We start from the raw sequence: 26,919 nt of genomic DNA on the forward strand, positions 1-26,919 counted from the left end.
AGCAATTTTTGGTTTTTTTTCGATTCCTCGAATTTTCTGAGTTTATTTTTTTAAACAACCATGATAGTTGATGAATGATTATTGAATTATTCAAATATAAACTGATAAAATTTTGAACCAAAATGCTACGTTTTGATCATACTATGAACATTTTCTCTACTGCCAGTCCGGATACTAAGTAAAATGTGTATTTTAGAATAAATATTACTCGTCGAAAATTTCGAACAAGGTTATTTTAATGAATTATTTATTTCAATGGGAAAAATAAAAACACAAATATTTCGCGAAAAACAATTTAAAAAAAAAATAATTTTGAAACATGACAAACATGACAAAACATGGCTTCCACTGAATTTTAAAATGTTGTAAATCACAAAAAGTTGTATGAAACCCTAAAAATATTGATCTTGGGTGAAACGGCTAAACTAGAAGAAGTAAAATTTGGCTTTCTGACGCCTTCATGAAATCCAAGATGCACTAGATTGACTCTTTAATGCTGGAAACGACTAAAAATCACATGAAACCCCCACAATATGAGTATCGGTTGAAAAGGCTAAGCAAGTAGAAGTCAAATATCGCTATCTGACGCCACCCAACATGGTGACTTCCGCTGATTTTTATAATGCTGTAAATGTTCAAAAATATCATGAAAATTTCATGTGCTTTTCAGTTATATACAGCATTTTCAAATTCAGTGGAAGTCGCCATCTTGGATTTCAAGATAGCGTCAGATAGAAAATTCGTTTAGCTTTTTCACCCAATACCCAAATTATGGATGTTTCATTAGATTGTCAGTCTGTTAAAGCTTTGAAATAAACGCCGAAGTCACCATCATTAGTCAGTGATGGCATCGAACAACTTATTATTTCTCCTACTCGTCACCTTATTTTATAACGGTTTTAAAAACAAGCACTGCGTACCTTTATAAGACATGTGGAAAAACACTGGAAACAAACTTCTTAGTTTAACTTAAACAGATATGCTTTAAAGATAGTAAAAGCCTTATTAGCGTGTTCAGATCTACCTGACAACAAGTGGTTAAATCAGGAATCTAAGAATTTTTCATGACCATAAAAAACAGTTCTAATATTAGCTGTATAAAGCTGTGTTTTGTACTTGAAATGTAGGGTTTTTATTGCACTTTAAAGGAAAAATAATAAAAAAATTTATTCCGATGTTGTTTTGATGAATTTTCAAACTTTTGGTTGAGTATCACTTATTATAGTTTGAACACCCTATTCGCTGACCTCAGCGGCCATTTTGTTCCACAATCTCTTCATCTCTGTTGCTTCCCGAGTCGTCCTACCATTCTTCTTCATCTTCTGCTTGACAATTGCCCAAAATTTTTCGATAGAGCTGAATTGAGGGCAGTTGGGTGGGTTGATGTCCTTTTCGACAAAATCCACCCGTTGCACACAGGGGAAAACGATGTAAAAAGGTGATCAAAATTGTTTACGCCAAAACGTAGCGTCTTAGACCCATAGTGTCTTCGGGGCATTTTACCTACATTCAAAGCACTTTAAAATGAGCTTTTGATAAAAATGATTAAATCACCTAGCAGTGAGATAGAAAAATTATTTTTTGTATTTTTCATTTTAGAACACTTATGTCTTTGGCAAGTTTTTAGATTGTAAAAAATGTAGCAATTTTGTTCAAGACGTCAACATCGTAGCAGCTAACTCAAAAAAGTTAGAAGGGTTCAAAATAAAAAAATATTTTTTTTTCAAAATTTTCAGTATTTTAACGATATCTTTCCAGGCCGAGCTTGTTCGAGCAAGATATGTTTGAAAGAGTTTTGAGTCACTTAAAATCGAACAGTTTTGTGGAACACACTTAATAATAATATTCAGACTAAAACGAGTTAAAACTAAGAAAAAATAGCTGTTTTCGAACACCTGTATCTTTCTAGTTCGGTTGAGTTCGATTCATTTTTTGGTTGCTTTAGAATTAGGTAGGTTTCAACGTTGTGAAAACATAGAGTTTACAATGTTAAGTTGTTTATTTTGTAGCTTTATAAATGATTGAAACCTGCCTAATTCTAAAGCAACCAAAAAATGAACCGAACTCAACCGAACTAGAAAGATACAGGTGTTCGAAAACAGCTATTTTTTCTTAGTTTTTCCATTCTAACTCGATTCAGTCTGAATATTATTATTAAGTGTGTTCCACAAAACTGTTCGATTTTAAGTGACTCAAGACTCTTTCAAACATATCTTGCTCGAATAAGCTCGGCCTGGAAATATATCGTTAAAATACTGAAACTATTGATAAAAAAATATTTTTTTTATTTTGAATCCTTCTAACTTTTTTGAGTTAGCTTCTACGATGTTGACGTCTTCAACAAAATTGCTACATTTTTTACAATCTAAAAACTTGCCAAAGACATAAGTGCTCTAAAAGGAAAAATACAAAAAATAATTTTTCTATCTCACTGCTAGGTGATTTAATCATTTTTATCAAAAGCTCATTTTTTTAAAGTGCTTTGAATGTAGGTAAAATTCCCCGAAGACACTATGGGTCTAAAACGCTACGTTTTGGCGTAAACAATTTTGATCACCTTTTTACATCGTTTTCCCCTGTGTGCGTTGGCTCAATACCACTGTAGAACCTCCTAGCTGTAGTGGCAGCTTGCAAATCTGGCGAAAACTTAACTAGTCCTTTGTGAGATCTAATGTACGAAAAAAAAGTTTTTCAGGCATTTCTCCTTGTAAATTTCGGAGTCCATGGTCTTGTTTTTCACAAAAACCGGAATTTTTCGTCCGCAGCTGCAAATAATTTTTGGCCAGAAAGCTGCCCAAAATCCATCTTCACGTACGTTTCGTCATCCATGATGATGCATCCGTCGAACTTCGTTGGAATCTTCTTGTATAACTTGCGGGCACGTCCTTTGGCTACTAAATTCTGCTTCAATGTCCGGTTTGGTTGCTTACTGGTCCGATAGGATCGTATTCCTTCGCGTAGACGAATTCTGCTGACGGTGCACCGGTCGGCGTTGAATTTCTTGGCAATGTCATAGTCCGACTACCCTGTGTTTTCCTTGATCGTTCTCAACATCTTCAAATGCAGTTTCCGATCCTTAATTCCACTATGACGCTTGGTATGAACCTGCCGATCTATAGTACGCATCTCACGGAAACGTTTGAGAACGCTACACACGGTTGATTTGACAATTTTTAACGATTTCGCGATTTTTGAAACCGACCACGTCGGGTTTTTGACGTGGGTGTTCAAAATTTATTTTCATCTCGCGGCTTCCATCACGTGTAACTTTTTTGAAACAAAACGAACCGTAATGAAATTTTCAGCACTGGTAGAAGAAACATTCCTCTACAAAGTGCTGTCAAAACATTCCGGATCCGACAACTAGGAGCACTATGGTAAAATAAATAGTGCGTCCAGATTTGTAGTGATCCATGCTTTATGTACCTGAAAACATGTATGTATGTATGTATGTAGATAATCCACCATGGGTGCACGGATTCACCGCAGTTTCGCCAACGTATGCGCTAAATTGCATTCTTTAGATTATAAGTTCGGCCAATCTTCAATGCAAATTAGCACATACCCGACACCATTGCTTCGTGTGAACTGTCATGTAATGAATGAATTTCGTGTATATGTACGTCTTATTTGTAGAACGAGCAAACAGTTTCGCAACCGTATAAAATTCATAACATTCTCAATGTTAAGAATCTTCGACAGGTATTCCTCATGCGTGTAGATACCTGCCCAGCTGGCAACTGATTGAACGTTCTTATATAATATAATCAATAAATAAAATAGTTATACAACAAAATAATCTCACCTTTATACCAAACTTACCTCAAGACAAACTATGCTTACCTTTAGCTGTAACCTACCTTGATCAGTATCATGATTCATATGAATTATTTAAGTAGCTTCAAACTCCATAGCCGGCACCATGGGTTCGTGTGATCTGTTATGAAGTGAATGTATAATGTTTGAATGTAAGAATTTATATTTAGGCGAACAATTCAAGCAGATACACAACCAATCCAAAATGTGTAACATGTTCAATGTTATACATTTACTACAGGTATTCCGGCATCCGTGTATATACCTGGTCAGATGGCACCTGATTGAACGTTCTTATTTAAATAATCAAAACCAAATCAAATCTTCTAATGTAACCAAACAAGAACAATCTCACCAAGTTTTAGGCTGATTCCAACATTTTCCTTATGTCTTCACTTCTCTGCACTGGGCAACAGCTCCAACTTGAAGCCAACACAAGCCGATCCACATTTCTTCTTCAGCATATACTAAGCCCCTGAATTCGCCTCTGGATACATCACGTACGCAAAAATTTGAACAGATATTCACACACACCCACCAAACGAGCTATTAAAATTGGCACTGCCTTCTTCTTCTCACACTGCTTCTACCAATTGGACCCTTCGCGCCGCGCGAAACGCCATTCCCGCAATCCGATAGATAACCGAAAAGCGAACATTAACGCTGTATCCACGTGTACATGGAAACCCTTACCCCACTAGGCTTCTTTCTAGTGCTTTATGTACCTGACAAAAAATATATATAGTTAAATCAGGAATCTAAGCATTTTTCATGATCATAATAAAACAGTTATAAAACTAGCTGCATATAAAATGCCATAATTAAACCATAATAAAACTTTCAAAAGCTAGATGGTTTAATCTATGTTTCTTGGAAGCTATAATTTTTTTTTACAAATAAATTGGAAACATGACAAAAACTGTGGTTTTAGACAAGAGTGTCAAATTGAGACTCGTGTTTACGACACCACGACATTTTTCATTGTTCTGATAATTTTCCGTTATTTCAATATTTCTTTTACAAGCAGAAATCTAATATTCACAAAAAATAAATATGACAACTTTATGATTTACCTGATGATTAGTGACAACATCAATATCGTCAAATTTATAGGTATGTTATCGTTCATCTGTAAGTTAGCAAAATAATTTAATAAACGCATACGATGTTCAAATAAATGTTTACATGAATGCGATATTCATACCACTGGTGTTTCTTTTTGTACCGACAAGCTCTCTCCGCTTACAAAACCTCGCCCATAACTTGCATTCCGAAGTTAATTGTAACTTTTCACTTCGAAACTTTGTCGTTTCATTGGAAATTACTCTCATAATTGAATACCATAATCAAATTCAGTTCAACAATATCATTAAAATTAGCATATTGAATTAATCCAGTATAACTGGATCGTTCTACATTTGGACCGCACTCATTCCCAATCCGGAACTTTGTTGAAGAGGTCCATCCGAAGCCCGTCAAGTTCAACCAGAGGACATTCGCCGTAAAGCTATCGCCAAGATTACTTTTCGACTCCCGGAAACGGAACCAAACTCGCCGCGCGGCTCTTTAATTCAATTGTAAATTTCCGAGGAAAAGAGAACAACGCCCGGACGGAATTAGGATTCAAAGTCTGCCAAGCGCAACACCTTTTGCCGGAATTCGGAGAATTTGTTCGGTCGTCGAAGAAATGAGCAAATATGAACGACTTCAGCTTGGGGGTTTGGTTTTTAAATTTCGAGGGGCTTCCAGCTTGGACACACCTGGACCCATTACAGGTGGAACGGAAAATTTTCTTTCAAACTGAAATGAGTGATTCTTTCCCGCGGGAACGAGGCTGAGAGGGAAGAAAATCTTGTTTTGAAGAAAATTAAGATCGGAATTTGGTCTTCAGGTGAACAGCACAAAACAGCAACAGATGAGCAACAGTCGGAGTAGTTCGGAGTCGGGAAAACAGTTTCATTTGCATTTTCTTCGGGACCCTCGAAGGTAAATCGAGACGGTTGAGGGCAATTTTGCTCTTTTCTTTTGGAAATTAGCTCAATTTGTTGTTTTTCTTTCCAGTTCGCTAGCGCACAACCAAGCGAGGCCACCAAAAAGGTAACAGGACTTGAATTGTTACAAATTTTATAATCGAAAGAGAAACAGCTTGTCAAACGAAGCATAATCAGAACCCCAAAAATCTACACGTTCAATTTTTTTTCCATTCCGCGTTCATTCTTCCTTCGGGGGGAACGGGAAATTGGCATTAGCATAAGAATCGAAAATGAAAGTCACCCGACTGTTTGTCACATTTTTGGCACCGGGAAGTTGGCGGCATTAACTTCTGCTTCAGGAAGCAAAAGTCCGCAGAGGAAATTTCCGACAGGGCTAGGCTAGCTGGGGGTGAAGAAAACATGGCCAAAACAAATTAAATTCAGAGTAAACAATTTACGTAATGGATTCAATGGTGCATTTGAATGTTGATTTCGAATGAAAGAAGCTGGAGACTGATTTGATTATTTAGAGACATTTGTCCATATGGCCATATAACGACATATATAGAATAAGGTCGTAATTGAAGTTAAAGGAATAAATTTTTTTAATAATGTAAGAAAAATTCTCCGCTACTGGAAAATCGTATAATCAAATAATTGCAACTAAAACATTAAAATTGTCATTTTTGTCATTTTTGTCATTTTTGTCATTTTTGTCATTTTTGTCATTTTTGTCATTTTTGTCATTTTTGTCATTTTTGTCATTTTTGTCATTTTTGTCATTTTTGTCATTTTTGTCATTTTTGTCATTTTTGTCATTTTTGTCATTTTTGTCATTTTTGTCATTTTTGTCATTTTTGTCATTTTTGTCATTTTTGTCATTTTTGTCATTTTTGTCATTTTTGTCATTTTTGTCATTTTTGTCATTTTTGGCATTTTTGTCATTTTTGTCATTTTTGTCATTTTTGTCATTTTTGTCATTTTTGTCATTTTTCTCATTTTTCTCATTTTTGTCATTTTTGTCATTTTTGTCATTTTTGTCATTTTTGTCATTTTTGTCATTTTTGTCATTTTTGTCATTTTTGTCATTTTTGTCATTTTTGTCATTTTTGTCATTTTTGTCATTTTTGTCATTTTTGTCATTTTTGTCATTTTTGTCATTTTTGTCATTTTTGTCATTTTTGTCATTTTTGTCATTTTTGTCATTTTTGTCATTTTTGTCATTTTTGTCATTTTTGTCATTTTTTTCATTTTTTTCATTTTTGTCATTTTTGTCATTTTTGTCATTTTTGTCATTTTTGTCATTTTTGTCATTTTTGTCATTTTTGTCATTTTTGTCATTTTTGTCATTTTTGTCATTTTTGTCATTTTTGTCATTTTTGTCATTTTTGTCATTTTTGTCATTTTTGTCATTTTTGTCATTTTTGTCATTTTTGTCATTTTTGTCATTTTTGTCATTTTTGTCATTTTTGTCATTTTTGTCATTTTTGTCATTTTTGTCATTTTTGTCATTTTTGTCATTTTTGTCATTTTTGTCATTTTTGTCATTTTTGTCATTTTTGTCATTTTTGTCATTTTTGTCATTTTTGTCATTTTTGTCATTTTTGTCATTTTTGTCATTTTTGTCATTTTTGTCATTTTTGTCATTTTTGTCATTTTTGTCATTTTTGTCATTTTTGTCATTTTTGTCATTTTTGTCATTTTTGTCATTTTTGTCATTTTTGTCATTTTTGTCATTTTTGTCATTTTTGTCATTTTTGTCATTTTTGTCATTTTTGTCATTTTTGTCATTTTTGTCATTTTTGTCATTTTTGTCATTTTTGTCATTTTTGTCATTTTTGTCATTTTTGTCATTTTTGTCATTTTTGTCATTTTTGTCATTTTTGTCATTTTTGTCATTTTTGTCATTTTTGTCATTTTTGTCATTTTTGTCATTTTTGTCATTTTTGTCATTTTTGTCATTTTTGTCATTTTTGTCATTTTTGTCATTTTTGTCATTTTTGTCATTTTTGTCATTTTTGTCATTTTTGTCATTTTTGTCATTTTTGTCATTTTTGTCATTTTTGTCATTTTTGTCATTTTTGTCATTTTTGTCATTTTTGTCATTTTTGTCATTTTTGTCATTTTTGTCATTTTTGTCATTTTTGTCATTTTTGTCATTTTTGTCATTTTTGTCATTTTTGTCATTTTTGTCATTTTTGTCATTTTTGTCATTTTTGTCATTTTTGTCATTTTTGTCATTTTTGTCATTTTTGTCATTTTTGTCATTTTTGTCATTTTTGTCATTTTTGTCATTTTTGTCATTTTTGTCATTTTTGTCATTTTTGTCATTTTTGTCATTTTTGTCATTTTTGTCATTTTTGTCATTTTTGTCATTTTTGTCATTTTTGTCATTTTTGTCATTTTTGTCATTTTTGTCATTTTTGTCATTTTTGTCATTTTTGTCATTTTTGTCATTTTTGTCATTTTTGTCATTTTTGTCATTTTTGTCATTTTTGTCATTTTTGTCATTTTTGTCATTTTTGTCATTTTTGTCATTTTTGTCATTTTTGTCATTTTTGTCATTTTTGTCATTTTTGTCATTTTTGTCATTTTTGTCATTTTTGTCATTTTTGTCATTTTTGTCATTTTTGTCATTTTTGTCATTTTTGTCATTTTTGTCATTTTTGTCATTTTTGTCATTTTTGTCATTTTTGTCATTTTTGTCATTTTTGTCATTTTTGTCATTTTTGTCATTTTTGTCATTTTTGTCATTTTTGTCATTTTTGTCATTTTTGTCATTTTTGTCATTTTTGTCATTTTTGTCATTTTTGTCATTTTTGTCATTTTTGTCATTTTTGTCATTTTTGTCATTTTTGTCATTTTTGTCATTTTTGTCATTTTTGTCATTTTTGTCATTTTTGTCATTTTTGTCATTTTTGTCATTTTTGTCATTTTTGTCATTTTTGTCATTTTTGTCATTTTTGTCATTTTTGTCATTTTTGTCATTTTTGTCATTTTTGTCATTTTTGTCATTTTTGTCATTTTTGTCATTTTTGTCATTTTTGTCATTTTTGTCATTTTTGTCATTTTTGTCATTTTTGTCATTTTTGTCATTTTTGTCATTTTTGTCATTTTTGTCATTTTTGTCATTTTTGTCATTTTTGTCATTTTTGTCATTTTTGTCATTTTTGTCATTTTTGTCATTTTTGTCATTTTTGTCATTTTTGTCATTTTTGTCATTTTTGTCATTTTTGTCATTTTTGTCATTTTTGTCATTTTTGTCATTTTTGTCATTTTTGTCATTTTTGTCATTTTTGTCATTTTTGTCATTTTTGTCATTTTTGTCATTTTTGTCATTTTTGTCATTTTTGTCATTTTTGTCATTTTTGTCATTTTTGTCATTTTTGTCATTTTTGTCATTTTTGTCATTTTTGTCATTTTTGTCATTTTTGTCATTTTTGTCATTTTTGTCATTTTTGTCATTTTTGTCATTTTTGTCATTTTTGTCATTTTTGTCATTTTTGTCATTTTTGTCATTTTTGTCATTTTTGTCATTTTTGTCATTTTTGTCATTTTTGTCATTTTTGTCATTTTTGTCATTTTTGTCATTTTTGTCATTTTTGTCATTTTTGTCATTTTTGTCATTTTTGTCATTTTTGTCATTTTTGTCATTTTTGTCATTTTTGTCATTTTTGTCATTTTTGTCATTTTTGTCATTTTTGTCATTTTTGTCATTTTTGTCATTTTTGTCATTTTTGTCATTTTTGTCATTTTTGTCATTTTTGTCATTTTTGTCATTTTTGTCATTTTTGTCATTTTTGTCATTTTTGTCATTTTTGTCATTTTTGTCATTTTTGTCATTTTTGTCATTTTTGTCATTTTTGTCATTTTTGTCATTTTTGTCATTTTTGTCATTTTTGTCATTTTTGTCATTTTTGTCATTTTTGTCATTTTTGTCATTTTTGTCATTTTTGTCATTTTTGTCATTTTTGTCATTTTTGTCATTTTTGTCATTTTTGTCATTTTTGTCATTTTTGTCATTTTTGTCATTTTTGTCATTTTTGTCATTTTTGTCATTTTTGTCATTTTTGTCATTTTTGTCATTTTTGTCATTTTTGTCATTTTTGTCATTTTTGTCATTTTTGTCATTTTTGTCATTTTTGTCATTTTTGTCATTTTTGTCATTTTTGTCATTTTTGTCATTTTTGTCATTTTTGTCATTTTTGTCATTTTTGTCATTTTTGTCATTTTTGTCATTTTTGTCATTTTTGTCATTTTTGTCATTTTTGTCATTTTTGTCATTTTTGTCATTTTTGTCATTTTTGTCATTTTTGTCATTTTTGTCATTTTTGTCATTTTTGTCATTTTTGTCATTTTTGTCATTTTTGTCATTTTTGTCATTTTTGTCATTTTTGTCATTTTTGTCATTTTTGTCATTTTTGTCATTTTTGTCATTTTTGTCATTTTTGTCATTTTTGTCATTTTTGTCATTTTTGTCATTTTTGTCATTTTTGTCATTTTTGTCATTTTTGTCATTTTTGTCATTTTTGTCATTTTTGTCATTTTTGTCATTTTTGTCATTTTTGTCATTTTTGTCATTTTTGTCATTTTTGTCATTTTTGTCATTTTTGTCATTTTTGTCATTTTTGTCATTTTTGTCATTTTTGTCATTTTTGTCATTTTTGTCATTTTTGTCATTTTTGTCATTTTTGTCATTTTTGTCATTTTTGTCATTTTTGTCATTTTTGTCATTTTTGTCATTTTTGTCATTTTTGTCATTTTTGTCATTTTTGTCATTTTTGTCATTTTTGTCATTTTTGTCATTTTTGTCATTTTTGTCATTTTTGTCATTTTTGTCATTTTTGTCATTTTTGTCATTTTTGTCATTTTTGTCATTTTTGTCATTTTTGTCATTTTTGTCATTTTTGTCATTTTTGTCATTTTTGTCATTTTTGTCATTTTTGTCATTTTTGTCATTTTTGTCATTTTTGTCATTTTTGTCATTTTTGTCATTTTTGTCATTTTTGTCATTTTTGTCATTTTTGTCATTTTTGTCATTTTTGTCATTTTTGTCATTTTTGTCATTTTTGTCATTTTTGTCATTTTTGTCATTTTTGTCATTTTTGTCATTTTTGTCATTTTTGTCATTTTTGTCATTTTTGTCATTTTTGTCATTTTTGTCATTTTTGTCATTTTTGTCATTTTTGTCATTTTTGTCATTTTTGTCATTTTTGTCATTTTTGTCATTTTTGTCATTTTTGTCATTTTTGTCATTTTTGTCATTTTTGTCATTTTTGTCATTTTTGTCATTTTTGTCATTTTTGTCATTTTTGTCATTTTTGTCATTTTTGTCATTTTTGTCATTTTTGTCATTTTTGTCATTTTTGTCATTTTTGTCATTTTTGTCATTTTTGTCATTTTTGTCATTTTTGTCATTTTTGTCATTTTTGTCATTTTTGTCATTTTTGTCATTTTTGTCATTTTTGTCATTTTTGTCATTTTTGTCATTTTTGTCATTTTTGTCATTTTTGTCATTTTTGTCATTTTTGTCATTTTTGTCATTTTTGTCATTTTTGTCATTTTTGTCATTTTTGTCATTTTTGTCATTTTTGTCATTTTTGTCATTTTTGTCATTTTTGTCATTTTTGTCATTTTTGTCATTTTTGTCATTTTTGTCATTTTTGTCATTTTTGTCATTTTTGTCATTTTTGTCATTTTTGTCATTTTTGTCATTTTTGTCATTTTTGTCATTTTTGTCATTTTTGTCATTTTTGTCATTTTTGTCATTTTTGTCATTTTTGTCATTTTTGTCATTTTTGTCATTTTTGTCATTTTTGTCATTTTTGTCATTTTTGTCATTTTTGTCATTTTTGTCATTTTTGTCATTTTTGTCATTTTTGTCATTTTTGTCATTTTTGTCATTTTTGTCATTTTTGTCATTTTTGTCATTTTTGTCATTTTTGTCATTTTTGTCATTTTTGTCATTTTTGTCATTTTTGTCATTTTTGTCATTTTTGTCATTTTTGTCATTTTTGTCATTTTTGTCATTTTTGTCATTTTTGTCATTTTTGTCATTTTTGTCATTTTTGTCATTTTTGTCATTTTTGTCATTTTTGTCATTTTTGTCATTTTTGTCATTTTTGTCATTTTTGTCATTTTTGTCATTTTTGTCATTTTTGTCATTTTTGTCATTTTTGTCATTTTTGTCATTTTTGTCATTTTTGTCATTTTTGTCATTTTTGTCATTTTTGTCATTTTTGTCATTTTTGTCATTTTTGTCATTTTTGTCATTTTTGTCATTTTTGTCATTTTTGTCATTTTTGTCATTTTTGTCATTTTTGTCATTTTTGTCATTTTTGTCATTTTTGTCATTTTTGTCATTTTTGTCATTTTTGTCATTTTTGTCATTTTTGTCATTTTTGTCATTTTTGTCATTTTTGTCATTTTTGTCATTTTTGTCATTTTTGTCATTTTTGTCATTTTTGTCATTTTTGTCATTTTTGTCATTTTTGTCATTTTTGTCATTTTTGTCATTTTTGTCATTTTTGTCATTTTTGTCATTTTTGTCATTTTTGTCATTTTTGTCATTTTTGTCATTTTTGTCATTTTTGTCATTTTTGTCATTTTTGTCATTTTTGTCATTTTTGTCATTTTTGTCATTTTTGTCATTTTTGTCATTTTTGTCATTTTTGTCATTTTTGTCATTTTTGTCATTTTTGTCATTTTTGTCATTTTTGTCATTTTTGTCATTTTTGTCATTTTTGTCATTTTTGTCATTTTTGTCATTTTTGTCATTTTTGTCATTTTTGTCATTTTTGTCATTTTTGTCATTTTTGTCATTTTTGTCATTTTTGTCATTTTTGTCATTTTTGTCATTTTTGTCATTTTTGTCATTTTTGTCATTTTTGTCATTTTTGTCATTTTTGTCATTTTTGTCATTTTTGTCATTTTTGTCATTTTTGTCATTTTTGTCATTTTTGTCATTTTTGTCATTTTTGTCATTTTTGTCATTTTTGTCATTTTTGTCATTTTTGTCATTTTTGTCATTTTTGTCATTTTTGTCATTTTTGTCATTTTTGTCATTTTTGTCATTTTTGTCATTTTTGTCATTTTTGTCATTTTTGTCATTTTTGTCATTTTTGTCATTTTTGTCATTTTTGTCATTTTTGTCATTTTTGTCATTTTTGTCATTTTTGTCATTTTTGTCATTTTTGTCATTTTTGTCATTTTTGTCATTTTTGTCATTTTTGTCATTTTTGTCATTTTTGTCATTTTTGTCATTTTTGTCATTTTTGTCATTTTTGTCATTTTTGTCATTTTTGTCATTTTTGTCATTTTTGTCATTTTTGTCATTTTTGTCATTTTTGTCATTTTTGTCATTTTTGTCATTTTTGTCATTTTTGTCATTTTTGTCATTTTTGTCATTTTTGTCATTTTTGTCATTTTTGTCATTTTTGTCATTTTTGTCATTTTTGTCATTTTTGTCATTTTTGTCATTTTTGTCATTTTTGTCATTTTTGTCATTTTTGTCATTTTTGTCATTTTTGTCATTTTTGTCATTTTTGTCATTTTTGTCATTTTTGTCATTTTTGTCATTTTTGTCATTTTTGTCATTTTTGTCATTTTTGTCATTTTTGTCATTTTTGTCATTTTTGTCATTTTTGTCATTTTTGTCATTTTTGTCATTTTTGTCATTTTTGTCATTTTTGTCATTTTTGTCATTTTTGTCATTTTTGTCATTTTTGTCATTTTTGTCATTTTTGTCATTTTTGTCATTTTTGTCATTTTTGTCATTTTTGTCATTTTTGTCATTTTTGTCATTTTTGTCATTTTTGTCATTTTTGTCATTTTTGTCATTTTTGTCATTTTTGTCATTTTTGTCATTTTTGTCATTTTTGTCATTTTTGTCATTTTTGTCATTTTTGTCATTTTCGTTAATTCTATTGAAATTCTTTTTTTAGATTTCATCAGCACAATTTTAAGGAATCTAAGATCATTTGAAAAAAAAAAATCGATCCGGTTCCGCGACTTTCATTTTCAAATATCCCTTTTAATTAAAAATTTCATGATAAGTACAATACTTTTGGCGTTAAAGAATATTCCAATTTTAATTTTTTGCACAAAGCAGTGAACTTTTTTTTAAAATTCTTGGCTTATTCTATTTCTTTTGACGAAAACCATTTTCTTTGGGTGTTCTTGCAGATTTTTCTAGTGGGAAAATCTATGGGATTTGTTCATTCAGGTTCCGTGAATTTTTCCTCCGGCAACATATCTTTGTTAAGAAAAGTCATGAAAATAATCGAGCATTATCCATCTGGCTCTGGCGAATTGGCACTAGCACTCACGAGTGACAAGTTGCAAACGATTCGATGGAATAAAATGAAATGAATTGGAAACTGTCGTCCATCGTCACAAATCAACTTCAGCACACTTGAAAGCCAACCAGTGAATGTCGTCAGCTATGAAATGAGAGCTTCGAAAAAAAAAACGCAAGCCAAAAGTCAAAGAAGGTGGTCATATAAATTGAAAGTGAAAAATGTTCTTTGCGTGTTCGGATGATGGCTTGTGGTCCAGCAAAATCGGGCTTGAGGCAAGAGTGAAGAACCGCACAAAAGTAGAAAAAAAGTAAAACCAAAGAGAGCGAAATCAAATCAGCCCAAAGCCTGGCGAATGGCTGAGTGAATTTCCATGTTTCGATGGCTGCCGTCCTAATTGATAGATAGAAGCGGATTTTTTTTGTGTGCCCTCGCAATTTTGGGGCCAGTCTGGTGGGCGTTCTCCGAATGCGGTTTTTGGCAGATTTGCTTTCGGCCATCAATTTCCTATTAATGGAAGCTTTTCCACTCTTCGCTTCCAGCAGCTGCCGCACAAATACTCATACCCTCACTCTTAGCCGCCCATTGAATCCACCCATTCAACTTTCCCAATGCCATTTCGGTTGGCCGGCCGTGTCGATCGCAATCCCGGCTTCCGGAATGCCACAGCGCAAAACGTGATTAATTATCGAATGTGGTTTTGCAGGGGATGAAAAGTGGGAAAAACGAAGAAAAATCACTGCCCAACATTGGTACCAAACTGTAATCAAGATGTAGTGGCTATTGTGTTGAACTACTGACAGTTATACGGTTTCCACATTCATCAAGTTGATGAACGGTTTTAGTAATTGAAATATCGCCATTTGATAAATAAACTTCGGCTTTGAGGGTGAACTTTGGGAATGAAGGCGTTTCGGAGAAAACAATTTCCAAAATTATAAGAAATGGTCCCTATTATTTACACTGGTTGCATCTACCTGTTGAAATTTGTACGTTTAACCTGAAAGTATTTTACCATTTTTGGACTGCTTTTTAAGAAAAAAAAATTTAAAACAGAGCTTTGGAGTGTTTCAGATTACCGTTGTTGAATTATTTTGACAGGCTCGAAACAAATTATTGGACAAAACAACTGAAATATTTAAGGTAATTGTATGGCTTTAAAAAGAAAAGTTTTTGAAAAGAAGATTATAGATCTAGTTTGAAGAGCGAACGAAACCTCCGTCTTATGTCTAAATTTATTAGGTTATTATTTATTGGAATATTGGTTAAAAGCAAAAAAAAAAGAATCAAAAATTAATAATTTTGTGACATCAACCTTTGTTTAAACAAAATTCTTAGCAATTTGATCAATGAAGTTTCCATTTCCATTTCGATGTATGACTTCTGCAATTTCTTACCTGCACAATATTTCCGAAAGAACCTCCGGGGGCAGTAAAGTTGAAATGGCACAAAAATGGATATGCATTTTTGCCACCATTATGCTCCTGGTTCTTCTGAAGAAATTGTTGCAGCTGATGCGGCTGGAGCTGCAGCTCGTAGGTTCTTCCCACCTCTCCGTACAACGTTCGATTGCAAGCTGTAAAAAACGAATAAGAAAAATGTTAGCATTAACTATTCGTAGATTGAGGTCGATAAAAGTAATCAATCATGGTAATTTTTATTGCTCAAAAATTTTAACCAGGATGTGTAAAATTTCTGCATAAACTGAGCAGTTTTCAAACCACCATTTCAGCATACTCACAATACACAACCAAAAATTTGCTGTTATGGCATCTAATGGAACATCCAAACTACCGGCTTCCGGCTTCCACAATCAGGTGTTAATATTTTCCATTCCCCATTCCAAATTTTTTATTCATAATCCATTCACAACCCATTCTGCCAAATTCCACATCTCTCAAATAACTTTGGAAAAGGCTTCATTGGACACATACAGGAATAAAAAAAGCACCTTTTACTGGATGCTTCGATAAAACCTACCCAGAACCAGCAGAGAAACCAAAAACAACCGGCGAGTGTGAATGGAAAAGCTCTGTATTCACGAATTTATTATATTTACCCATAAAATTTTGATGGCCGTGTCATGAATATAAATTTGGCCTTGCTTCGGAGCCAGTCGAGGTAAAAGTTGATCCTGATGCCGAACAGGATTGAGGCTGTTTTTCAAGGATCATCATGATGCTTCTATACTGTTGTATTCATCTCTCTCTCTTTGGACGATATGCACATATTTCGGCCAGAACCACAACCAGAACCAGCAGCAAGAATAGTTGAATAAAAAAAGAACCAAGTTTTCTTGAATGCAAACTTCCTCTCGATCAAATCTGGAATCTTCGGCATCGAAGCCGGTCAAAAATGCAAGTGCCGTTTATTTTTGCTTCCAGCCAACAGCGCCAACAGGAAAGTGTGCCTTCTGCCGGAAAGGATGTTTCGGGTCCGGTTGATTTCCTTCCTGTCCGAGAGCGTTTTTCCACTTTATTTCGGTTCCGCATCAACGAAACTTGGCCTTGCCGGGGATATGCTAAGAGCAAAGTACAGAGTATTGGATTTATGTTTTGTCGGAAGAGACAAGCTTGCAACCGAGAAAAAAAAACGAACGATGATGATGAACCCAAAAGCACAACCGAAGTAAGTGTTTCGTCTATGGTTTTTGGGAGTATTTTTTTTTCGTACCCGTCCGTCGTCGGTTTTTCTTTCAAAAAGTTCATATTCAATCACAAGTTTTTGGGAGTTTTTCAACCCGATGAGCTATTTTTTTTCCTCTGATCCGGTAATGTCCCTTTTGTGCCAGAATGATATAAAAACTAGCGGTGTGCTGCAAGAATCTGCTTGTTATGGCAGGAGGTTCTCAAGCCATGAACCTGTGTCCCACGGCTGAAAACCAAATATTGACCATTTCAAATATTCTGCCAAACGAATATTAGATCGAATATTCTGTCAAGTTTTTAATAGAAATACAAAAACGATTACTTCGATTTCCTTCGTTTTCTTCCATCTTATTGCCCCCATGGTTTTAAGTCGATTATTCTCAACCAGGTAATATAGGTATTACCAGTTGATATTTTACAAGATCTTTTTTATGTGGGGGCTTCTCTGATTTTCAAAATGTCTCCAACAACTATGAGGTGGTGAGATGACTTGTCGCTTTTAGGGCGCTTATAACCAGAGAGAATGGGTTCCTGTGAAATTTGGAACAAAACACGTCGAAACAGGTGCCGAGCAATTTGAAATTGCTTATTTAATATCACATTAGATGAATGTCGATTTTTAGCAAGATATCTTCCAAATTGTTGATAAAAAGAACAATGATCTTTAACCTCAAGCATACCATACTTTTACCACACGGTACTCATTCAGGACTTTTTTTTTAAATTGTAAAAAAAGGACGAATCTGAACAAAATCTTGGCCAAATACGAGAAAAAATTTAAAAATTTACATTGAATCGCAGCACAGTAGTGTTGCAATCGTATAATAATTTTACCATTGACTTTTTCCATTTTTTTTTTCGCTAAATTATCATTAATTAGATTTTTTTTTTGTATTGGCTATATCAGAGTAATAACATAAAAAAAAATCAATCCTAAGATAAAAGGAACGATAATAAGTTACAAGAAACCGAAGTGTATGATATCAACAAATGTAAATCGTCGCGGGACAAAGGGACATTTCTGTGAGACACGTGATACGACTTGCAAAATTTAACTTCGCTGGTCTGTCTCCCGAAAACACTTCTGGGAAAAAAGTTTGTTCATAAATGTAAGTACTAGAGACTGACCGTAGCTACTTTTTAAGCCTAGACGAGTAACGACTTCAATACTTCCCCTCATTACGACTCGAAACCTGAACTCAAACGACTTGGAAACCGACATCTCCTGGTAATAACTCCAGAATACCTCACATACGTCTTCTCTTGGTGACTCCAGGCCTGAACTCTCCTCCATCATCTCGAGATCTGAACTCTCTTCGTTACGTTCCGAGGTTGACAGGCATTCTCCTTCTCTTGATGACTCAAGACCAGATATCTCTTCTTGCAACTCGGGATACGACTTTGCATCAAAAAGACTCGAGGTTTAAACACACAAACCTCTTGTCTTGGAAACTTTAAGCATCACTTCTCCTCTAGCGACTAGTTATCCGAATTCTAAAGGGTGATACGGTCAAAACTTGGTCAACATCAACATGACGTATTTCTTTCAATTTTGCATTCAAAAAACCTGAACACCCCTCATTTTGAAGGTGTGTGTGTGTGTGTGTGTGTGTGTGTGTGTGTGTGTGTGTGTGTGTGTGTGTGTGTGTGTGTGTGTGTGTGTGTGTGTGTGTGTGTGTGTGTTTTTTTTTATTTTTTTTTAATTTTTTGTTTTTTTTAATTTTTTTTTTAATTTTTTTTTTTTTTTTAGGTTACCCAGGTGGTAAATGCGAAGAAGGAATTTTACGAATTGTTCCCAATGCACGTCGAGTGCCGTGTCTACATGGGAACAATGGGTCAACTCGTTATATACTCATCCGTATATACATATGCCCTAAACTCCACCTGGGGCGTCAGACTAATTCCCAAACCGGTACCTGCCCTAAGGCAATACTTCGGTAAGGGGGTGTCTAATTCACGAATAGCGCTACTTTCGCAACACTCGCCAAGAAGTTCATATTTTAATTAAATATCATCCTGACCGCCCAACATCATCTTCACGTTGTGGTCCCATCGGCTACGCTGATTGTTTTGCGTAGTTCATTCCATAGCTTCGGACTCTTTAAGCTTAGTAAAGTTAACCTACGTTATCCTACGTCGATTGCAATTTGCGTCAGTCTCCAACTCCTTTGCAAAGCAGCCATTATCCGGGCGAGCCCATCACTGACTGCCTGCCATGTGTCAATGTCATCACACATCTTCTGCAACATGTTGTCCGCTGTCGTTTCTGGTCCGCAGGCGGCGAATATGTTGGCACGTTCCTCTTCAAATCTTGGACAATAGAATACCACGTGTTCGGGTGTCTCGTCCACGTCACCGCATGTTAAGCAGACCGGCGAGGCCGCATGTCCGAACCTGTGGTGATACTTCATGAAGCATCCATGACCAGTCAGGAATTGCGTCATGTAGAAATCCACTTCGCCATGCTTTCTCTCCATCCACTCTTTGATGTTTGGGAACAAACGATGGGTCCACCTCCCTTTTTCCGAGCTGTCCCACAGCTGCTGCCAGTTAGCCATGGAGCTATCTTTGGCTCGTGTTCTCACGTTTTGCATGCCTCTATTTTCGTAGCAATATGAGTCCTCCACCAACAAAACCGAGATGGGCATGACTCCCGCTACAACGCATGCAGCCTCCGACGAAACGGTGCGGTATGCACTGATGACCCGCAAATTCATTCGCCTCTGTACACTGTTCAGCTTCTGCTTGTTACACTGGATGTTAAGACCAGATTTCCAGGCCGCTCCTCCATATCGAAGGATTGACGAAACTACACTCGAAATTATCCTTCGCTGACTACTTCGGATCCCCGAGTTGTTCGCCATTATCCTCGTGAGTGCGGCCGTTGCTGTTGCCGCCTTCTTGCACACATACTCAACGTGGTTTTTAAAGCTGAGCCGGTCGTCAATCATCACACCCAAATATTTAAGCTCACGCTTTGATTCGATAGTGCATGATCCAACTGTAATCCTGCCTGTTTGCGGTGAAATCAGGTTTGATATCAGGACCATCTCGGTTTTGTGGTGAGCCAACTGCAAACTTTTGGAGTGCATCCAGCTCTCTACCGCATCTACAGCCTCTGAAGCTCTTAGCTGGACGATTTCTGTAGAGTAACCCGTCGCTAGTAGCACCACTGATAAACTGATATAACTCTGAACCACATTCCCATCAACCAAAGGTTTGTGTCTTAACTGCTTAGTAAGTGAATAATACACTGGTTGTGATGGGGCGCTAGCATTCAAAAATTACTCCACGTGTTCTAATGACACGTAGAAAAATATATAGAAATTTTATTATCTACCAAGCATTTTTAGCCTGCTACAATTTTTCTGCGTGCAAAAGTATAAGTTGCTATGGTGTTCAATTTTTGTTATGTTGACCTCCCAGTGAAAAAAGGTCCCGATGGTTGAAATGTACTAGATTCATTGAGCTTTGAATTTGAGGAACAAAATTTGAAACGTGCTTGCATATGAAATGCAATTCTTCATATTAAAAAAAAACTATTCCTATTAATAAGAAATTTAAATTTAAATTTTTTTTAACATTATAATTGAATTAAAGTTTAACAGTTTTTAAGAATAAATTTAAGCAAAAGAATAAAAGTTATAGATACGAAAATGTTCTTTATCTTTTTGAGGAAAAAATTCGCGGTTCTTTAAAAAAGGATCTTCTGGTGAACGATTTAGTCTTGGCATTTTATTATTTAAAGAAAATACTTTCTAGATCATATGAAATTTCTTCTAATATCCCCTTTGGATAAAACTTTCAAAAGATCATACACTCTTCTTCAATGAGAATGGAGTTGATCCGATACATTGAAACTAAAATTTAAACTAACTGAGCTATATAGCTCTTCATAAAAAATATTTTAGAATTGTCAAATGAAAATTTAATGATTTACGAAAAAATCGAAATTTAGCTATTGGTATCATTACATGATCGGGAAACGAAGCTTAGGGAATGATGAGCTAGTTGGCGCCAGGAGTTCTGGGCGATGAAAATTTTTCTCCTACGCAGGGGGAATTATATCAGCTTATCAGTGGTAGCACGACATCGTCCGCGAAACCAACCAACTTTACTCCCTCTGGCAGGCTCAATGTCAGCACCTCATCATACGTAATATTCCACAGAACCGGGACCAGTATCGACCCTTGCGGTACTCCAGCTGTAACATCCATTTCCTGAAATCCTTCGCTCGTCATGTATAGAAGCTTGCGGTTCTGGAAATAGCTTTCCACTAATTTGTAAAGATATTTCGGTATCCTCATTTTTATAAGCGAAGAAGCAATCGCTGCCCAGCTGACACTATTGAAGGCGTTACGCACGTCCAATGTTACTACCGCACAAAAACGGTCCCCTCTTCTCTTCTTGAGTCTGGCTTTATCAGCCGCTTCAATGACAGTTCGAATGGCGTCGTCTGTGCATCGCCCTTTTCGAAAGCCGAATTGATTGTTGGACAATCCGCCTTCGCCCTCGGTGTACCGCTGGATACGATTCAAGATCACCTTTTCCAGAATCTTTCCAACCGTGTCCAGTAGGCATATTGGCCTGTATGCCGATGGGTTCCCCAATGACTTTCCTGGTTTGGGCAGCAGAACCAGCTTCTGTCGTTTCCAAATATCTGGAAACATCCTTTCCTCTATACAAATCTGCAGTGACGATCGGAACATTTCGGGAAATTCCATAATCGCGGTCTTAACTGCAATGTTCGGGATACCATCTGGACCCGGAGCCTTTTCCAGCTGAAGGGATTTGGCGATGTCCCGCAGTTCCTCCAACGATATTAACTACTCATCGCTCGTATCCCAGTCGTACGGGACTTGCGGCCAGCTATTAATAATATGATGAGGAAACAGCTCTCTCGTTATTTCCCTCAGTTTGTTGGGGCACATTTCAGGTGGTGTGCTACCGCTTTTGTTTTTTGCCATGACTATCCTGTAGGCATAGCCCCATGGTCGGTCATTGGCATCAAGACAAAGTTTCCTTAAACATGCCTTTTTACTCTCTTTAATTGCCTTGCATAGGTTTCTTTTCGCATTTTTGAAAAGCGGCCTACGCTCGTCTCTCTCCATTTGAGTTCGTGCTCTATGCATGTTTCGTCTAGCGCGAAGGCAGGTGGCACGCAAATTCGCGATTTCCTCAGTCCACCAATAAACTGGTGGATGTGGGTTTCTACGATTAACTCTCCTCGTCATTGCTGCGTCACAAGCACGTGTGAGTACTTTCGTCAGGTTTTCCGCCGACAAGTTTGACAGGTTTTGCTCCCACTTCAAAACCTCGACGAAGACATTCCGGTCAAATTGTTGTGTCCTCCAGCGTCGTTCACCTGTCATTGCCTCTCCTCTGGCTGACTGTGTGTGCACTTTCACCCACACGATAACGGATCGCAAAGTGGTCGCTATGAGTGTAGTCTTCGCTCACCCTCCAATTACTTGTCCATCTGGGACTAGCAAATGTGATATCTATAATCGATTCACGTCCCTCTCTATGGTAGGTTCTAGTATTACCTACGTTCGCCAGGTCCACATTCAGCCTTGCAAGTGCTTCAAGTAAACTCTGTCCTCTGGCGTTTTTTTTTTTTTTTTTTTTTTTTTTTTTTTTTTTTTTTTTTTTTTTTTTTTTTTTTTTAAATTTTGTTTATTTACTGAAACTTAAAACTATTTACAAAAGAAAAATTAAAATAAAAAAAAACAAAAAAAAATGAAAAATTTAAAAAAAAAAACCGGAAATTTTAAATGAAAAAAAAAACTGTTTTTGAACATTCACTCCTGTCTAGCTACCTGATTTTCCTTATTTTGAAAAAAAATAATAAACAAAACCAAATTTAAAATCCTATCATTTCTCCTTTAACCAAAGTTCAAATAATTTTGAAAATGATTTGCAAATAGCATTCGATTGTTCCAACGAGCACTTCGAATCACAGCCTCAAGCTCGTCAGTATCCACACCATCTCCTTTCTTCAGAATGTATTCAATTGTTGAAACTGTTAACCACAAAGCAGCTTTCATCTTATAATTTTTTTTGTTGATAGAGTAAGAAAAAATATCTTCCGCGTCGTTTAATTTTAATTTTAAGTTATGTTCTAATTTATTATTCAACCAACACCATATGGGCTTCGAAAACGTGCAACTCTTGATTCTATGTTGAGCTGTGTCTAATGAATTGCAAATTGCGCATAAAGGAGAATCTGTTCCGCGAACTTTATGTTTAAACAATTTTTTTCTGGTTGTTATTAAATCTCTGAATAACGTAAACAATATGGATTTTTGTCCAGACGAGAGAAAATTTTTATTGGAATTTTCAAAAATATATTCCCATGGTAGGGACGGCAACTCTTGTTTTATTTTTATCTGTATATTTTGTTTATTAATCAAAGATTCGTATATTGATTTACTTGTATTAAAATGAGGTAAGTTTTTGTATTCCTGGGCAAGCGTTATGCATTCTCTAAAATTTCTAGTAAGTTTATTATTCCTTGATTGATTCAACATTAATTCGTCTAAATTTGTTTGACCATTCCTGCTATATAAAAGATTCCTGATAAATAATGATTGAGATTTCGCTTCGATTTCAACAAGAGAGAGTCCCCCTTTATCAACTGATAGGTAAAACTCACTACTCGATACAAAATAAAAATGACCCTGTCTGATAAATTTTATACAAATTTGTCTAATCAATCCTATATGACGATTATCCATACAAAGAACTTGCGAAATGTACCATAATTTACTCAACAAATATGTATTCAATATCCACACTTTTTGAAAAATATTCAAACTTCTCCTGGAATGTTGAATAAGAGTGAATTTTATGTTTGAAATCAGTTTGTTATAATTACTGTTTATCATTTGTTCAATCGATTGACTAAAAATAACTCCAAGAATACAAATTTGTTCTGATTCCTTTATTTGATGTGGTCCTGATAAACAATTATTCAATCTCAGATAACTTGATTTATTTAAATTTAACTTAATTTTGGAAAATATGCTGAAATAGTTAACTAGCTCAAGTACTATGTCAAATTCGTTATTATTTCTCACAAATACATGTATATCGTCGGAATACACTATTATCTTTATGAAAATGTCATTTATCAAAACTCCGTTTACGTTTTGGTAGATACTTCTTATAAGAGGTTCAATGTATATCGTGAACAATGCCATACTTAACGGACAACCCTGTCGCACTGATTTTCCAATTCTGAATGGATTAGTGAGAAATCCATTTACTAAAACTCTAGATGTTGCGTTTTTGTAAACTCTTTCTAAACAACCTACGAAAATTTCAGGAAAATTGAATTTCCGTTAAACTGCCCATAAAAATTTGTGATCCACTTTATCGAATGCTTTCTCCATATCTAGACTTAAAATCATTCCTTTTAACTGTTTCGAGTTGTTAGCTTTCAAAATTAAATTTCTCAAGACTTTCAAGTTTTCGACACAAGATTTTTCTTCGATGCACGCTGTTTGTCCTGGACCTAACAGTTTACTCATTAGGGGTTGTAAACGATTCCAAAGAATTTTCATAAAGATTTTGTAGTCGGTATTGAGCATATTTATTGGACGTTTGTTATTTAACTCAACAGGATCTCCTTTTTTTGGAATAAGTGTTATTACACCTTCCGTGAATAATGCCGGTGGATATTGCCCGCCTGTATAATAAGAATTGAATACTAGTAACATATCGTCTTTGATAGTTTCAAAAAACTTTTTATAGAACTCGTAACTTATTCCATCAATACCCGGAGAACTTTTTTCCGAACAACCGTTGATTGCATGTTTCAATTCTTCCATTGAAATTGGTTCTACCAATCTGTCATTCTCATTCGAATCTATCCTGTTTGTCAAATATTCTAGCATGTCTTGATCATTAATATTTCCTACCTGATGGTCTACAAAACTTTCAGAAAAATGACTATAAACATAGTTTTTAAGTTTGGTTGGATCGGACGTTACCTCACCATTTATATTAAGTTTCATTTGAGCTGAAGAACTATTTTTAGAAATGAAAGAAGATAATTGAAATAATGAAATTTTTTCATCTGAGCAAATGGTAGTGGCTTTTAATTTATATTTATATTGGTTAAGTCGCTGCTGCTCTAAATCCATGATTTTAGATTTTATGTAAATATTTTCATCGGAATAGTTTGAAACGATGTTTGGGTTTTCTGCCAATTCTTTTAAACAAACGTAATAAAAATTCTTTGCTCTATGGTATTCCTGATTTAGTTTAAAACTTTCAGATTTGAAAAAAGATTTGATTTTTCTTTTGAGATCATTGTTCCACCAAAAACTCAAACTTGCATAAGAATTTCTCTGCTTCAAACTGTTGTATTCAGCAACAAACAAATCCGATATATTTTCATTATTAAGTAACCCTGAGTTCATTTTCCAAAAACCTCTACCTATTGTGATTTGATTGTTATTTCCTATTTCGTATTTCAATAAAATTCCATGATGATCTGAGAATGCAAGAGGAAGAGTAGTAATGTTTTTAATCTTCTCAACAAAAACATGAGGACCATACATACGATCTAAACGTGATTTACTATTTCCGCGATAAAATGTATACAATGTTTTTCCTTTTTTTACATGATGCTCTATATCAATCAAATTTAGAGTTGTAATTAAATACTTCAAACCGTTACTTATATTTTTTATGTTACTATTAGAATCCTTGGAATAAATTATCGAGTTAAAATCTCCAACAATTACATTACTTTTCGTGGTACTCAAATGAATAAGTATATCGTTTGTAAAGAGCTGATCTCTCTCCTTTTTGAAACCTGAGCCAGAGTGTGCGTATACGTTTATGAAATTTATTCCATCTATTTCCATTGAAATCAATCTCCCATTATTATTCATTATTATGTTCGAAGTTTCAATTGTCTTTCGAACAAGAATTGCCGTTCCTTTACCATCAGAACTGATATTAACGTAAGCAAGATGTGAAGAAAGGAATCTCCAATTTTCAAAATTCACTTCTTGTGCACATATGATGTCGATATCATGATTCCACACAAACTCTTTTAAAAGTGACTGTTTAAGATGAGAGCTGATTGCATTCAAATTAATCGTTGCAATAGTTCTTGAAAAGGACATAGTATAGACAAATAGAACCCAAGTTATGACTCAAAATTACTAAGAAACAACGAATACAAAACGAATAGAAGGGACAAATTTGAACTTTGTTAAAAGAAGAGAGCTTGGAAAAATTAAGTACAAATATCAAATTTCAAAAGTATAAAAAATCTCTAAAGCAAGTTTAAAAATTTAAATGAAAATTTCTAAAGCAAGTTTAAAAATTTAAATGAAAATCTAATCAAAGGCAAAGGAACAAAGATGTGAGCTTTTAAACGCAAAATAAGAAAAAAAAAACTGGCAACTAACGGTTAGCGATAGCACCCAGCACAGAATCTACCTTTTTAGCGCTCTTCATCTTTCTCCCTTTACCCTTACCTGAACCTAGCTGTTTTTCTCCATCTGTTTCTGTAGAAGACACCGATGCACTTCGTCGTTTTCCAGTTTTAAGCCCTTTCGAAACGCCACCGTCAGATGCTGCATCTTCATACTCCGTTCCGCTTTTTCCCTCTCCATCGGTTTCGGTTTCGTACATGCCGATGGAATCACGCTTCGGCTTCGCTGCTTTCGTCGACTTGATGTTGATTGAAGAATTTGGTACCGTTACCGCCGTTCGTGTTGGCTCTTCGTTGTTCGTTGGTTTGAATGGAACCCGATCGTCATTCACCGGTGCTTCAGCACGATCATCTTCGGGTACGTTCATTGGTTGGTTGGTAGTAGAATTGGCTGCTTCGGAGCTTTCCTTGATGGTGGGATATTCGGTTGTGTAGTTGGCGTCGTGTTCCTTGGTGATCGCTCCCAACTGCTCGGCAAAGTTTTCGCTCGGTTTTTGTGGTATGGTTCGCTGTACGATTGGTTTCAATGGAAGCTTGGTCATTGAAGATGTTGTTGGTAGAGCCGAAGACGCAGCTGTAGCCAGACGTATGTTAGCTGTTACCTGGCTGAATGAGCGATCACCTTGTTGCTCAGCATCAGTCTCATTTTGTCGGAGACCGGCGAGCTTGGGACAATCCGCTTTGATGTGGTTTTCAGCTTTGCATAAAAAGCATTTGTTTTTCAGGCCCTC

General features: G+C 33.1%; 1 protein-coding gene across 2 annotated transcripts in view; it reads right to left on the reverse strand.

Annotated features, from left to right (window-relative positions):
* LOC129740978 (uncharacterized) overlaps positions 1-26,919 on the reverse strand; it is a 284,659-nt gene that overhangs the window by 91,638 nt on the left and 166,102 nt on the right. For both annotated transcript variants that reach the window (XM_055732644.1, XM_055732643.1), the window contains exon 3: positions 15,484-15,662. In XM_055732644.1, coding sequence (XP_055588619.1) covers positions 15,484-15,662 — 179 coding nt within the window. The remainder of the gene's footprint in view (positions 1-15,483; positions 15,663-26,919) is intronic.

This window comes from Uranotaenia lowii, chromosome 2 (genome assembly GCF_029784155.1).
Source record: "Uranotaenia lowii strain MFRU-FL chromosome 2, ASM2978415v1, whole genome shotgun sequence".
Taxonomy (NCBI): Eukaryota; Metazoa; Arthropoda; class Insecta; order Diptera; family Culicidae; genus Uranotaenia; species Uranotaenia lowii.